The sequence below is a fragment of the Monocercomonoides exilis genome, assembly GCF_001643675.1.
Source record: "Monocercomonoides exilis strain PA203 chromosome Unknown scaffold46-794033, whole genome shotgun sequence".
Lineage (NCBI taxonomy): Eukaryota > Preaxostyla > Oxymonadida > Polymastigidae > Monocercomonoides > Monocercomonoides exilis.
In genome coordinates, this window is record NW_027150591.1 from 75,569 (window position 1) to 90,945 (window position 15,377).

The 15,377-nt window shown below is 31.6% G+C and overlaps 3 protein-coding genes across 3 annotated transcripts; 1 reads left to right on the forward strand and 2 right to left on the reverse strand.

Moving 5' to 3' along the window:
- Positions 1 to 275: 275 nt before the first annotated feature.
- On the forward strand, positions 276 to 4,800 carry MONOS_9851 (putative kinase-like protein; the record flags this gene model as incomplete). The annotated part of the gene is made up of 10 exons (XM_067880388.1): positions 276 to 281; positions 360 to 734; positions 792 to 956; positions 1,014 to 1,105; positions 1,273 to 1,389; positions 1,595 to 1,717; positions 1,840 to 1,951; positions 2,182 to 2,302; positions 2,500 to 3,618; positions 3,694 to 4,800. 9 exons carry the CDS (start codon positions 276 to 278, stop codon positions 3,288 to 3,290), a joined length of 1,902 nt encoding a protein of 633 aa, XP_067721513.1. The 3' UTR covers positions 3,291 to 3,618; positions 3,694 to 4,800.
- A 310-nt stretch (positions 4,801 to 5,110) lies between these two features.
- MONOS_9850 (uncharacterized protein) lies at positions 5,111 to 6,863 on the reverse strand (the record flags this gene model as incomplete). Its single annotated transcript, XM_067880387.1, has 1 exon — positions 5,111 to 6,863. One exon carries the CDS (start codon positions 6,861 to 6,863, stop codon positions 5,394 to 5,396), a length of 1,470 nt encoding a protein of 489 aa, XP_067721514.1. The 3' UTR covers positions 5,111 to 5,393.
- Positions 6,864 to 12,411: 5,548 nt separating this feature from the next.
- MONOS_9849 (putative Uncharacterized transposase-like protein) lies at positions 12,412 to 13,131 on the reverse strand (the record flags this gene model as incomplete). Its single annotated transcript, XM_067880385.1, has 1 exon — positions 12,412 to 13,131. One exon carries the CDS (start codon positions 13,129 to 13,131, stop codon positions 12,412 to 12,414), a length of 720 nt encoding a protein of 239 aa, XP_067721515.1.
- Positions 13,132 to 15,377: the final 2,246 nt, after the last annotated feature.

Consider the following 15,377-nt stretch of genomic DNA (forward strand, 5'->3'; position numbering starts at 1 on the left):
TGCAGTTTCTTTAAATAATATTTGAAATTGATTGAAATAGTTTGTCAACTGAAATTGTTAAGAAAACGAAACGGAAAGTGTTCAATATTTACCACCGTTCTTTTATCAAAAACATATTTGCAACTTCAATAAAAAATTAACAATAATCATTTTGTAACTATTTTTTTCGGAAATTGATGTGTTTTCACTTTTTTTTATTTGATTTCATAATCGTTAATTTAGGGTGCGATCAGAAAAATATCCTTTTTACATATTGACGCATTAACGGACTCATCATGACGGTAGAATTTTTTTGTCTAACTTCTATAAGATGCATATTTATTTTATCCACATTTTATTTTATTTTTCAAATGTTTAAGGTCAACTTGAGAAAGGCAACCATTGATTTGGTTGATATTTACCATGCCTATTCACCAAGTTTTAAATATACAATTTCCCTAAAAGACAAAGATAAAATTTTAACTAAGCCAAGCGAGCCTATGTCAAACTACGGTTATGACAATGCAAATGGAGATTATATTTTTAGAGTTGGAGATATTATCGTAGCATCTGAACAAATAGGATCCATCCGGCCCCGCCAATATATTGTTGAAACTCTCCTTGGCCAAGGAAGTTTTGGCCAAGTTTTGCGGTGCCTGTGCAAAGAAACACATCAAACGTTTGCCATAAAAGTCATCAAAAATCTTCCAGCATACACAAAGCAAGCTGCGCTAGAAAAGAAAATTCTCGAAGATGTATTGCTTTTTAATTTATTTCAAGTTAAAATTTATATGTATTTATTTATTTTTCAGTTGAAACTTGCTGATCCCGAGGATCATCATCACATGATTCGTTTAATTGAACATTTCATATTTCGAGGGCATTTTTGTTTTGTAACAGAAATGCTTGGAATAGATTTATATTCTGTGCTAAAGCAAAATCGTTTTCGCGGCTTCTCGTTAAATCTCATTTCACGGGTTTGAAATTATTATTTGATGGATATTTGACAACTTGAGCTCATTAATTACATGTAGATTCTCGATCAGATACTTGATTGCCTCGCATTACTAAACGAATTCGGACTTATCCATAGCGATTTAAAGCCTGAGAATATCTTGCTTGACCAGTGTGCTAATTAATGAATTTATTTTTTCTTTTTTCATAAAATCATTTTATATTTTGAATGCACATGATTTTGTATATGTTTAACAATGTTATTAATCAATACATATTAATTTTTATTCGATAATTATTTTGCGAACTGTTTTCTTCCTTTTCGAATGTGCCCTTTAGTTGTCTGCCGCACATTAAGGTTATTGATTTTGGGAGTGCTGCGTATGAAGGAAAGACGATATTTACTTACATTCAAAGCAGATATTATCGTTCGCCCGAAGTTCTTCTTGGACTTCCGTATGTTTTTGTGAGAAATAATGGAATACATAAAAAAATTTTTTTATTGTGCTTCACTTTTAACTTTTCCATATGAAGTTGCATTTTGAAGAGAAAAAAGTCTTTTGATTTTTATGTGCTTGCGTTTTTTGAAATGTCAATCATTTATATCTTCTTATTTCTCTTTTTCTTTTTATTGAAACTTAATGACTGCTATTATTCACAGATATGATTGCCGTATTGATATGTGGAGTGTTGGGTGCATAGCAGCAGAGTTGTTCATTGGCCATCCCATTTTCCCTGGCATTTCAGAACATGATCAAGTCACTCGTATTATGAAAATGATGGGGTGTGTTTCTTTGTGGATTATATTGCGTTAAAAAATGAATTTCCTTTCTTTAAATTGATAAATGTGTTATGTTTTGTTCTCAATCAATATATTCTACTTATTTGTTGATGCACCCTTAACAGTCACATCCCATCTGATATGATCAAAGGCACAAAAGGGCAAAAGAAGTTCTTTTCTGTCGATCCTCGAATGCCCAATGGCTTCAGACTGATTTCTTTTGAAGAATATGTTTCCGTATGAAAATCGTTTCTATAAAATCTTCTTTTTTCCCTCTTTTTTATTTTTGAATGTACATTTATTGTTCTGATATTTTTAAGATTTATTTTCACTTATTCACGTTGAAAATGCTTTTTTTTGAATTTCCTTTTTCAAAATTTTCTTTTATTTCATTGTTTAATCATTGCTTTTAATGTTCTTTTTATCCTATTTCACCATTAAAATTGCACAATCCTCAAACATTTCAGAGAAGCTCTATTAACAAGCCACCAAAAGTGTACAGTTATGTGAAAGACACGTTAGAAGACACAATTGAGCAGCATCAGATAAAACATTCAAAAGACGGCAAAAGCAGACTCAAAGAACCAGGTTTGTATTCATGTCAATATTCATTTGAATGGCTAAATTTGTCTTCTGTTAATGAAATGATGCAATAAAATAAATGTTATATTCAATCTGTTTCATTGTCAATGTGATTGATCAATTTTGTATTTTACTTGAACACTTGCTTAACAATAACAACAATAACAATAACAATAAAAATGTGGCTGTTCTACAATTTTCAGAATTTCAATCATTCATCCAGTTCATTCGGATGTGTCTGCAATATCATCCAGCTGCTCGTCTGACACCGCGACAGGCGAAGCAGCACCCGTTCATCAGAGGACTCAAATACGACCAGTTTTGGAAGCCGCCTTTCACCGAAGACTTCTCAAAGAGGAAGATTGTGCTGCCAGCACAGGTGCCTTTGCTACGTCAGCGAGAGAGGGAAAGAGAGAGAGAGAAGGAGAGAGAACGGGAGAGGGAGAAAGAAAGGGAGAGAGAGAAAGAAAAGGAGAAAGAGAAGCCATCACCGCTGGCGTCGCCCATCTCATATTCGCCTGCTTCGTCCATGTTTGCAATCAACTCGAAGGTTGGATTTTCGGGTGTGAGTGCATCTGTCACGCAGCAGCAGCAGCTCCAGTTGCAATTCCAATTGCAGCAGCAACAACAGCAGCAGCAGATGATGGCAGGAGGCATCAACCAGCAGATGATGGGAGGGCCCCATTCGCTGAGTGGGATGTCTGTTGAGGACAATCAGACAGCAGCGTCGCTGCCGCAGTCGTTCGACAAGGCAACCATCAACCCGCTGTCCCACTCGTCGCTGTCGAATTCTGCGTCTTCTTTGGCGCTTGGCCTGATATCTTCATCTTCTTCATCATCTTCATCAATTTCTTCTTCTAACTCTGTTGCATCTTTGAATGCTTCTGCTTCTTCATCTTCGATGATCGCTGAATCCCCCAACCAGAGCTGCTCGTACGCGTCGAGTGGCTCTCTTCCTCTTCCCCTTCCACTTCCACAGGACAATCTCAAATGAGTGCTTTTCTTGGCGTGAATGAACGATTTGCCGCACTTTGAAGGAGCAGCCGAAAAAGTGCGCAAAGAGAAGAGAATGCTTCAGACACCTTCATTCTTGTTGGCTCACTTCAAATGCTCTTCCCACATCACTGTATGTTCTCTTAATGCTCACTACCCCTTCCAAAAGACTTACGCATCACTTCCATTCCTTCCTTCGTTTTCTCCTTCCACTTTCTCCTTCCACTTTCTCCTTCCACTTTCTCCTTCCACTTTCTCCTTCCACTTTCTCCTTCTCCTTCTCTTTTTGCTTCTGCTTCACTTTTGCTTTCACTTAAAAGTTATAAAAAGTATGAACATGATATGTCATAATTATTATTAACATTAAGTTGCTTATTTCTATCTTTCAATATCTCTTTATGCAGATTGCTGGCTTATTTTCAACTTTCTCGCAAATGGTATGTAGTCTTTCTATTTAAATACAACGATTATCTGCTTTTGCACCGGCAATTTGTTGATTATTGCTGTGTTTATTTGGAGGTTTCTACACTTCTCGTACAGCCATCCATATCTCTTTCCTGTTCAGCTTCTATTTTTCATTTTGTGTCTTATCTTTTTTTGAAAAAGTCTTTTTGAAAAAAATATTTCTTGTGATGCCTTTTTTTTGGTAAGTAGCAGATTTCTCCTTTTTCGCGTGTCTGTCGTCATGTTTTTGTTATCATTGTTTGGCACAATGTTTCTGTTCTTCATGTCACCATAATCTTCATCTGCCTTGTAAATACTTCGTTAAGCAATCATTTGTTTCTTGTGATGCTGTTTCTTTGTCTGCCTTTGTATGTTTGTTTGATAAATCTTTGGTTCTATTCGTTTCTTGCATTTGGGCACATTTTGGGTTGATATTCTTCTATCAAACACTTTTATCTGGTCTTCAATTCTATCTTTTCCTTTTTCTTTATCTTTTCCTTTTCCTTTTCCTTCTTTGAACATTTTTCATTTTTTTCCTTATTTCTTTCACTAATTGCATATGTGTACTTTGTACCATTTAACGCAACCGTATTTGATTTCGCTGTCCTGTTATATTTCTTTTCTTCTCTTTCTTCTTTGTAAGAATTTTTTTTCCTGTTTTATGAAAATTGAATGAAGTCTTCGATGGACATCATGTTCTTTTGGAAACATACTTTTTAAAATTAAAGGAAATTGTTTGTTAATAAAAAAGCTTTCCTTTCTTTTCATCTTTCTTCTCTAAACTTATCTCCTTCTAACAAAGTTTAGCCTCTGTTGAAACAACTTAATTATCTCTCTTGCACATATTTTCCAGACTTTCTGTTAAAATTTTGGAATTATCACCTTTTTTAATTGAGTTGTTATGGATTTGCATTCTTTTTTGGATGCTGATTGTTTTCATTTTCATTTTCACTTATATTTTTGAACGATTTGTTGTTATTCATTAAGTTTTGTTTTGTCTGTTTTTTTCTTTTTCTGGTTTTTGATAAACCAAATAAGAGAATTAAAAAAAAATTGTGACGAAATTATACAAAGAAGTATTTCTCTACCATTCAATAGAAATTTAACTGGACATTAACCAACTTTCAAAAAAGAAAGTACAAAATTTGTCTTTAAAGAGATTATACACTGTAAAAATGTTTTTGTCACCACTTAACCATTTTGCACCAATTGACAAATTATTCTCCAATGCTTGTAATTTTTAGAATTTTTATGACAATAAAAATAAATGTTGATATCATTCACAGCTTTCATAAAAAACGATTATTAAAGATTATTTCCAAATCTTTTGGATCAAAAACTCATTTCCAATGAATAAAAAAAACTCTTTCATCTGCATCAAAACAGTCATTTAAAATATATTTTTGTTTTTTTGCAATAAATGATAAAAAAATTGCTGAAATGGAAGTAATTCCAACAATGCTGAATCATACGGATCAATTGGCTTGGATTATGAAGATCCAACGATAAAAGCTTCTTTACTGATGGAATGAATGAAATGCGTTGAAGTTTCACAAATGGGCAATTTAAATTGAATATGTTGTATTTTTGGAATTATTATTTCCAGTAGACTTCAATGGATCATTTTGAGTGTGTTTTCTTCTTTTGATAAATTACTCGTTCAAGAAACGCATTCATCTTCTTGCTTGCTAAGTGTGTTCAAATCTTCAATAATAGCTTCGTAATCTTCGTTCTCCGCTTCAGATAGCATTTTTAGCCAAAACTCGCTAATAGTTTTCTTTTCCCAATAATCTCTGTATCCCTCTGCAAGATCATTCAAAGTCACGTTCTTCTTTCCTTCTTTGATTGCCTTTCTTGTCACCTGCATTCTAATCTCATCAAACATCTTTCGTTCTTCGTTTGTTTCTCTCGCCATCAAAACACTCTTAACAAATGCACACAAGTCATCGCCAGCACAAAACACTATTTCTGATTCCAATGAACCTGAAGTCATCTGCCTCAGAATAGAGTCACTTGCATAGCCAAGCGATCCTCCAAATCGAGTAAAGCAGCTTTTGTGATGCTTTGGAACATAATCAGATGGAAATGGTTTTGTTGCAATATCTGTTGATAATTCGGAGCACATCGCATAATCAATTAGAATTAGGCGAACTGGATTGTCAACGCTTTCACTTTCAATCAGAATATCATTTTTTGAGCTTAGTTCTTCCTCTCCTTCTCTGTTTGTGAAATCTTTACCTGGAACTTCAATCCAATTTCCAGGCCTGACATCTCCATGCACATATCCTATCTGATGAAGCATTTTCAATTGAAAGACAATGTCTGGGAGCGAGCGATAAGCGGCTCTTGAAAAGGGAACACGCACAGGTGATCCAACAGGAAAAGTGGCAAGCACACGTTCAGCATCGTTGAATCCCACCAAGCTGAGAAATGGGAGAGACAAGACCATCTGAGATAGTTTATGCTCACCTTCAACTGATTGTGATGTTGCACTGCGAATGAAAGTGCAGATATTCATAAGGACTGTTTTCTCTTTCAAATAGTCACCTGTTCGCTCGTGGTAAAATTTCTTCCTTGCAACACAACATGGAAAGCATGGGCTCTTGCTCGTAAAAACTGTTGAAATTTCTGAAGGTTGAATAGCGGAAGAAGTTTCAGTGATTTTTGTTTCATGATGCAATATGCCTTCTCCGTGTATTTCTTCAATAGCACACTCTTCCACAGCACCAGATGTTCCATATCCAAGAATCTTTTTTTTAGAAATCCATCGAATTCTTTCCGGAACGTAATTCTCATCGTCTTCTTTGTCATTTCTTTTAATTGCTTTAAATAAATAATTTTTGTTTTCTTGCCATTTCTCAAAAGTGCACATTAAAGTATCATCTGCATCAATGCCAAACCATTCATCATCGTGCTGTAGAAACCAAAGCAATTTTTTCATGTCTTTTGAACAATCTTGTTGGGTATCTACCGATATGTAGCTGTATTCTGCTTCTTTGTAAGTCACGTCTTGTGCAATCTCTTTGTGTAATTCTCTGGAAAATAATTGACTATTCATTTCATCTTCAGTTCCACAAGAATCATTAAAAACTATTATGCATTCGCCTTTTCGATCTCTGGCACAGCCCATGATTCCAAAATTAAAACCCTTTGTTATCAATGCGAATATGTGTGGCCTCATTGGTTGCTGTTTCATTACAAATAGCAATAAATGCGAAATCGTTCTGAATATTTCCCATTCAACATCCTGAAATCCAAAAAGCTTCACATGTTTTGTCCATAACTTTTTGTTTGTCACTGATTTTGATATTAACGTATCGTCTGTAGAAATGAATTTTTCTGCCTCGCTTTTAATATTAATCAAGATGAATGTAAGATTATCTAAAGAAGAGTCATTCCCATGATAAGCGTATTCAACATCAACAGTACGCAAAAGTGTTGGGTTAAAAAAAGTGCTTGTCAGATTATCGAGTTTTTTGCTGGATCTTCCAGATCTTTGGCTCATAATAAGTGACCACATAAAATTCAATTTTTCTTCATTCACTGTTTCGAAAACAGAAAAAATTGAAAAGGATTTTATTTCTCTGAAGAACTGCTCTATAACGCATTCATGATTTGCAAACATGTCACTGTAAATTTTGAAGCGTGTTTCTATTAATTCCGTATCTTTGGTTTTCATTATAGTTTCGTTTTCCTCTTGATTAACATAAGAACTCATCCTCGAGAAATGCTTAAAAACATCAATGAATTTAATTGTAATTTTCAGTTCATCTTTAAAAAGTAAAGGATTCTTACAAATCGTAGCTAAATAAAGTTAACCAAAATTTTAGAATATTAAAATTTTACAAATAATTAATTCTTTTAAATATAAGCGCTGTTATAATACTTTCTTTCTGAAACATCTTCCAATTTAAATAAATCAATTCTCTTTTAACAATTAGTTATGCTTCAACAATTATTTCATTATATTATATAATGGTTTAAAATATAACTTTTATGAAACAATTGATTTTCTTCAAAATCTTTCCAAAACGACAGAAAGTCAAAATGGTGATGACTTGTGATTATAAAACGGTTTCAAATAGTATTTTTTGAACAATTGTTCAATTGACAAATGTGGTCAAATTTCAGTCACAAATTATTTTGTGAAAAATATATTAATGTTTTGACACGTAAAAATGAGTATTCGATGAATGTTTCATGGAACATGATCATTTCAAAGTCTTGGCTGGCAAGCTCCTATGTCTATTTGTTTGAACAATACATTGAACTATTCTCCTGCTCCTTTAAAAAATTATAATAATAATAATAATTAATAAGATGTTGTTATCCAATCTGACGATAATATCTTTATGTGATATATCCATACCATGGCCATTGAATTTCCATCATTATTGCCTTATGCAATTTATGTTTCATTCACTCGTGTGTGTCTGAGTTGATATAAAGAATCCACTGCGTTACTATGGTTTCATAGCGATTATTGTTAGGTTCTTTTTCATGCTTTATCCATTCTGGTATTTTTTTTTGTGTAGATCAAATTTCTTGTCTTTGTCCTTCCGTGTTTGTTTGCGGTTGAAAGATCATGTTTCGTTTAATTCAATGTATCGTTTTGGATTTCTTCTTAACAGCTCATAAATCCAAAATCATAGCAAAATCTGACATGCTTGGTACCATTGGTAGAAAACCCGGTAGTTAGTGGAAAACCCGGTAGTTGGCTATTCATAATTGTCAATTTTTTCAACGTTGAAGTCATCTCAATTAATTTAAAACATTTTTATTTTTGTTTTGAAAGGTGTTTGTGATAAAATATTTAATGATTGCAGAAAAAACTTTTCGAAATTTGGAGAGAAAATTATTGACTTTCATTTGATCAAAACCATTAAAATATGAAAAGCATGCCAAAAACTCAGCTACAGCGTGTAGTTCATGTCTGCCAATAATATTTCATTAAGCAATTAATAACAAATTATATTTCTCTTACTATACATCAATTTTTTTAGTGAACGAGCACACAAGCTACATGTTTTGATTGGAGCGTGCTTTTTGGTTGCAGGCTTTCCAAAAGAAAGGTTACGGTTTGTTATTTTTTTGTACTATGTTTATTTTTTTTATAATTTGCGATGTAATTAATTAAATTCATTAAAAGAAAATGTTAATAGCAGCATTTATCAACACAATTATTTTTTTAGTTTATTGTTTTAAATCTGTGCAATGCATGCGTGGCACTTTGTTTTTATGTTATTTATACAAAATACTAACTATTATTTAATTTTTGATGTGTACAAATGCTTTTTCAATGAAAATTTTATAATATATTATTTATAATAATTTGCTCGATTCTTTTTATATTCAATAGTTTATCTTGCGCCATTTTTAAAGTTTCTTGTATTTTTCACAGTATATTATGCGTGTCAGCCTTTTTCTTTGAAATTCTTTTTTGTCACATTAATAGAAGATAAGTATATTTGTTTCATTTATTAGCATATTTTTTCTTTGATAATATGTATACTTTTATCTACTAATTTGTTGTGGGTATTGAAATAATTATTATTGAAATGAACTTCAGAAACAATTTCTTAAGTTGTTCATTGTTAAGAATTTTCATTCATTGATTCGATTTTTAAGAAAAATGAGATATCTTTTATAAGTCATTTATAAGCGTAATTTATTAAAATATAAATACACACAATTCGTGTTATAATACAAACATTAAATGACATAACAAATTTTGAAAAATATATTGATGTTTAAATCAATAAAAGAAAAAATATGCTAATAAATGAAACAAATATACTTATCTTCTATTAATGTGACAAAAAAGAATTTCAAAGAAAAAGGCTGACACGCATAATATACTGTGAAAAATACAAGAAACTTTAAAAATGGCGCAAGATAAACTATTGAATATAAAAAGAATCGAGCAAATTATTATAAATAATATATTATAAAATTTTCATTGAAAAAGCATTTGTACACATCAAAAATTAAATAATAGTTAGTATTTTGTATAAATAACATAAAAACAAAGTGCCACGCATGCATTGCACAGATTTAAAACAATAAACTAAAAAAATAATTGTGTTGATAAATGCTGCTATTGACATTTTCTTTTAATGAATTTAATTAATTACATCGCAAATTATAAAAAAAATAAACATAGTACAAAAAAATAACAAACCGTAACCTTTCTTTTGGAAAGCCTGCAACCAAAAAGCACGCTCCAATCAAAACATGTAGCTTGTGTGCTCGTTCACTAAAAAAATTGATGTATAGTAAGAGAAATATAATTTGTTATTAATTGCTTAATGAAATATTATTGGCAGACATGAACTACACGCTGTAGCTGAGTTTTTGGCATGCTTTTCATATTTTAATGGTTTTGATCAAATGAAAGTCAATAATTTTCTCTCCAAATTTCGAAAAGTTTTTTCTGCAATCATTAAATATTTTATCACAAACACCTTTCAAAACAAAAATAAAAATGTTTTAAATTAATTGAGATGACTTCAACGTTGAAAAAATTGACAATTATGAATAGCCAACTACCGGGTTTTCCACTAACTACCGGGTTTTCTACCAATGGTATTTGATGGAATGGAGTTGAGAAGGAAATTTTTTTGCATCTGTCAACTTCGGTTCTTGTTAGTCTTTCGTAACGCTTTATTCATATTTATTTGAATTATGAAAAGATAGTTATTAAAGATTGTCATTTTATTCATTTGAAATGAGAAATTGAAAGTTTTGAATTATTGTATGAGTTTTTATCGATTCTGGAATAACCCAATTGTACACATTGAGTTTTGTGGGGACGGGGAAAATGGTTGTTGCATGTTTTTTCAATATTCAATTGAATCAAGCATATAAAGAAAGAAAGAAAGAGAAAGAGAAAGGGAAAAAAAGTTCATATAGAAAGGAGAAAACATCCGAGCATGAACATTTGAGATGTGATCAAAGATGTTTTTATTCTTGTTCGATAATTTTTTAGTTGAAAGATTGATACCTTTTATTTTCTCTTTTATTTCTCAGTGCATTCTAATTATTGCATCTCAAGTCACTTCTTTGAATCTTTTGTTTATCATCTTTCAAAAGCAATTATGATCTCTTCTTTGCATTCTCTGTTTTCATCAAGGTGTTGATATTCATCATTTTTGAAAAAGGTATTTATCACAATTTCAATTCAGTGCCTTTTGTTAAACTATCAAGGGTTGTATCACAAAACAGATTTATTGTTTGTATTTTATCTGTGTGGATGCTTTTTTCATTTCCATGGTGAACATTGTTTAAAAGAGAATGCTTTGTTATTTAGTGAGGTTATATTGCACCATGCCGAAAAAATCAAAAGAAGATGACTCTTTCGAAATTTTGAGTTCAGAAATGAACTTGATTCCCGCGTATTCGCTTTCAATTGATATATTTCTTCTTTTAATTCGGAATGGAAATTATCTTCATCAAAAATGTTCCTCTTGATTGTTATTGTGAACTGTCTTGTTGATTGAAAGAAAAAGTGATGAGTATTTTTTGTTGGAGATTGCGGGATCAATTTTCTGTTTAACACCATGCAAAAATGGATATGATTTAACGGGAAAAATTCGTTCTAATTATTTTATAGGTTCGAAACAGATTAATAAGCACAAAAAGAAGTAACGATATTAATTGATAAATGGGATAGAATACCTTTTCTTTTCATCAAAAATCTTCTTCAATTGATTTCGGTAATTGAGTTTGTTTGCTTTTTCTTTATTAACAGAAAGAAGTTCTTTGAAGTGAATTATTGACATTTTCATCTCTCTCTTTTTGAAATTTTCCTAAAATGATTGCGAGCAAATGAAATGTTTTTTCGAAGGCAAATGGAACTTGCGAAAAAAATGTTTATGGTTTTTCTAAAAACAGTTTTGTTGCGATACAGCAAAACCATTCGTGTTAATTTTCAGGTTAGTCTTCAAAACTCTCACTCCACTCTTCTTATGAGTATCGTTTTTTTCAACTTTACAGAATTGAATGAAACAAAAAAAAGAAGGGGGGCCTTGCAATTTGAAAGACCAATCTTCAAAACCGTTGGGATTAAAATTGAAACATTTATAGCCTATTTGTGTGCATAATGGGGATGTATAAAAGAAAACAAGAAGAACTTAAGATATACGTTGAAATAAAAGAGGTCAATTGAAAGCATTATTTGAATTGAAGAAGATTGAAATTTCATGCAGTCTTTCATATAATGTGAAAAATTGAATACATTGTTCAAGTGCAATATCTTGATGGTGTTGAAAATGCGTGCTTTGAAAATTAGGTAAGATTCAAGAGAGCTGGTACCAAAAATTCAATAAAAAATTAGCAAAAAATAAATAGGGTCTAGTGGGAATTGAACCCATACCCTAGCACAATGGTCGGACATCAACCAACCACTAGACCATTATCGCACCCCCATGGGGTTCTATTTGAAATTTTTCTTTTATTGCCAACCCTAACCCTAAAAAAAATTTTGCTAAGAAAAACCTAAAAATTTTGGTCAAAACCCTTAAAAGAAGCACTCTGTGCAAACCCTATTACAAAAGAAACTGATATTAATTTAATAAATGATTTGATCTCTTTTTTAAAATGCAATTTTCGTGAAAATAGAAATAGAAAAATACGATATGAATAAAATTCTTATCTTTAATAAGGACTGATTGAAAAGATTATTGAAAAAAATCTTTTCTTGTTCGTTTTTCAGGGACGAAGTCACTTGCATCTTCTCCATCTCCTGCACCGAAACTTAAGCTTTCTTCCTCGCTTTCTTCTTTGCTTTCGTCTTCATCTGAATTCAAGTCTTCATCCTCACTTTCTGATTCGTCATACAAAGATTCAATTGTGCGAACGTATTCATCATCAGTGTAATCCTTTATTGCTTGCAGCAAATCTTCCAAAGTTTTGTGGAGTATTTTTTGAAATATGAATCCTGCTAAATACTCCTCGATATATCCTTCCCTCACTCCATAAACTGGCATGTATCTTCGAATCCTAGCCCACGTTCCTTCAATAAGATTTGTACATGCGTTTGTTTTTTTGTTTTTGTACGTTTTCGAATGATTAACAGTTAGATGAATATATCCATGCTTTGGAAGAGATCGATATCCTTTCCATTGATCTGACATAATCGTTGTTCCAGGAAGAACACTTCTTTTGATAAGTGGAATTAAAACACGTTCTGATCTGCTGTTAATAATGAAAACATTAAGTTTTCCTTCAGTTTCTTTTGTGCGTTCAATTAATCCAAACATCCATATCTGTTTTTTTCTCCTTCCTCTTTTATATTTTCTTCTCCTCCATATTGCTTCGTCAACTTCAACGATTTTCCCTTCGCCACCCATCATTCTTGGATGTTGAAGCAAAAACAACTCTGCAGATCTCCTGATCATTCTGTACCATTCAACAATTGTTTGATACGATATTCCAGTGAGTGTTTAAGACTGAAACTGAGACAATCCACAATTCCAAAACAGTATTAACATGAAACATGTTGATATACGTAACCGAGTTTTTTCAAAAATTGTTCCTTTTTTCACATTAACAGAAACTCTACAGCTTTTGCATCTGAATCTTCTGCAAGAAGAGTTGTCCCGTTGAAGTATCATTTTTTTCTTGCATGAACTGCACTCCATGAAAGATGGAAATATATCATGTTCAATAGCATATTTCCATGTTTTTTCATCATTCAAAAAGATCTCCAAAAGTTTACTTGTCATTTTTAATGGTTCAGATCAATTGGTACCAGGACACTTGAATTATACCGAAAATTATTTGGCAAATGTTGATATGTGGATAAATATAATTGTTGGAATCATACAAACAAGAATATGAATTTATAATTGATATTGTTTCGTTAATTCGATGCGAAGATGTCATTGCGAAAAAATGTTTTTTTCTAAACTGAAGAAAGGATCATCTTTGAATTAAATCATAAATATGAGTTCAAAATTGATGGTTGAGTTGATCAATAAAGATATAATGTTTATTTTTGTCTGACAAAATTTCGAACGCAAATTGTCATGGAAATGAAAACATATCAGGCATGCTTTGATGTTTTGTCATGCTATTTCAAACTGTAAAAAAAAAGTGTTTTTGGTTGATGGAGGCAAAATACAATAAAAGGGCACAAGATATATGGCACCCAGAAACATTTTTGAGTTTGGAAACGAATTCTTTTGAATTAGATATATATTTGGTTATTATATTTCAGATTTGCTTTCGCAACTGAATAATACTTCAGCGACGGAGCCAAAACGAATAATCAAGGAAATGAACAAATTGCTTGAAGAGATGAATAACGATGAACTGAATGCAATATTTAACAGAGAAGTGTTTGACGAAATAGATTGCATGATTTCTGAAAAGAAGATTGCTTTGGAGAGTATGTTTTTATTATTGAAGCAAGTTGGTTACTGCAAAGAACTCAGAAAATGCTTCGTAAATGGCTTTGATGATTCTTTGTTGAGAAAAAGATTATAGAAGATAATAAGTGTTGAAAAAGAGAGAAAAGATAAAAAATACGAAACGACATTGATTGAACTCTGTGAATGTTACACATTTTTTCATGATTTTATTCATGACTTATCAAATGAAACATCTTCTATTTGTATTCAGAATCTTTTAAAAAAAGCACAAGAGGAAGATGAAATGGCATCGATTGCATTGAGCACCATTGAAAATGACGTTGAATGTTTCTTTTTTTAAAAAAAAATATTGAATTTATTGTTTTCTAATTCAATTTATAAATAGGAAGTGAATAAAGACTTGTACTTAAATGATATCTTAGAAATCATCCAATATCACCAAAAGCATCGCAACCTCACTCGTCTTTCATATCAATCGATTTGGAGATTTATTATTTTCCGAATGAGCGAGAAAAGAGAATGGGATGAAGTGATTGCTCACAAGCTTCATTTTGTGAGAGAGGCAACAAAAGAATTGGAAGTGCTGGCAAAGCTCGTTCATTGGAAGAAACGAGAAATTGAAACAACTGAGATATGGCTGATAATTAGATGGTGTGAGATAATTGAAACATATTTTTTCCAAACAAAGATATGGGGAGAAGAAAACGTTGAATTAATTAAATCCATTCAAAAGTTATATTTAATGTCAAAAGAAAATTTCAAAGAAATGTCAGATGAATGTGTTCTTCTTTGTGAAAGAATGACGCACGAAAAATCAGTTGATATTGGAGATTAATAAAAACAGGGGCAGTTGACGTAATGCTGGAAATTTTGCATCATTTAGATTCGAATGAAAACTTATTTTGCATTTGCATGGATTTCTTTCTAAATATGTCTCAAAGATTGAACGAAACGAAGAAAGATGAAAATGATAAAAGAAAAAGAATAATGACGAAAAGAATATTGTTTGAAAAGTTAGAAGAAGAAGGATATGAAGATATTGCTGTTGCACTCTGCAATTCGATTTGCGCAAATACATATTATTTCACCAAAAATGTCACGTTTTATTTTGTGATTTGTTGATTACTGATAATTTTTTATTGTCATTTCCATTCGGGCATTTGTGATGAAAAATTGAAGGAACTATATTTTTGTTTTATCTCTCTGAAACTGAACATGAATTATTCTTTTTTTTGAACTGGAATGAACAATAATTTTTAAGTTTATGAATT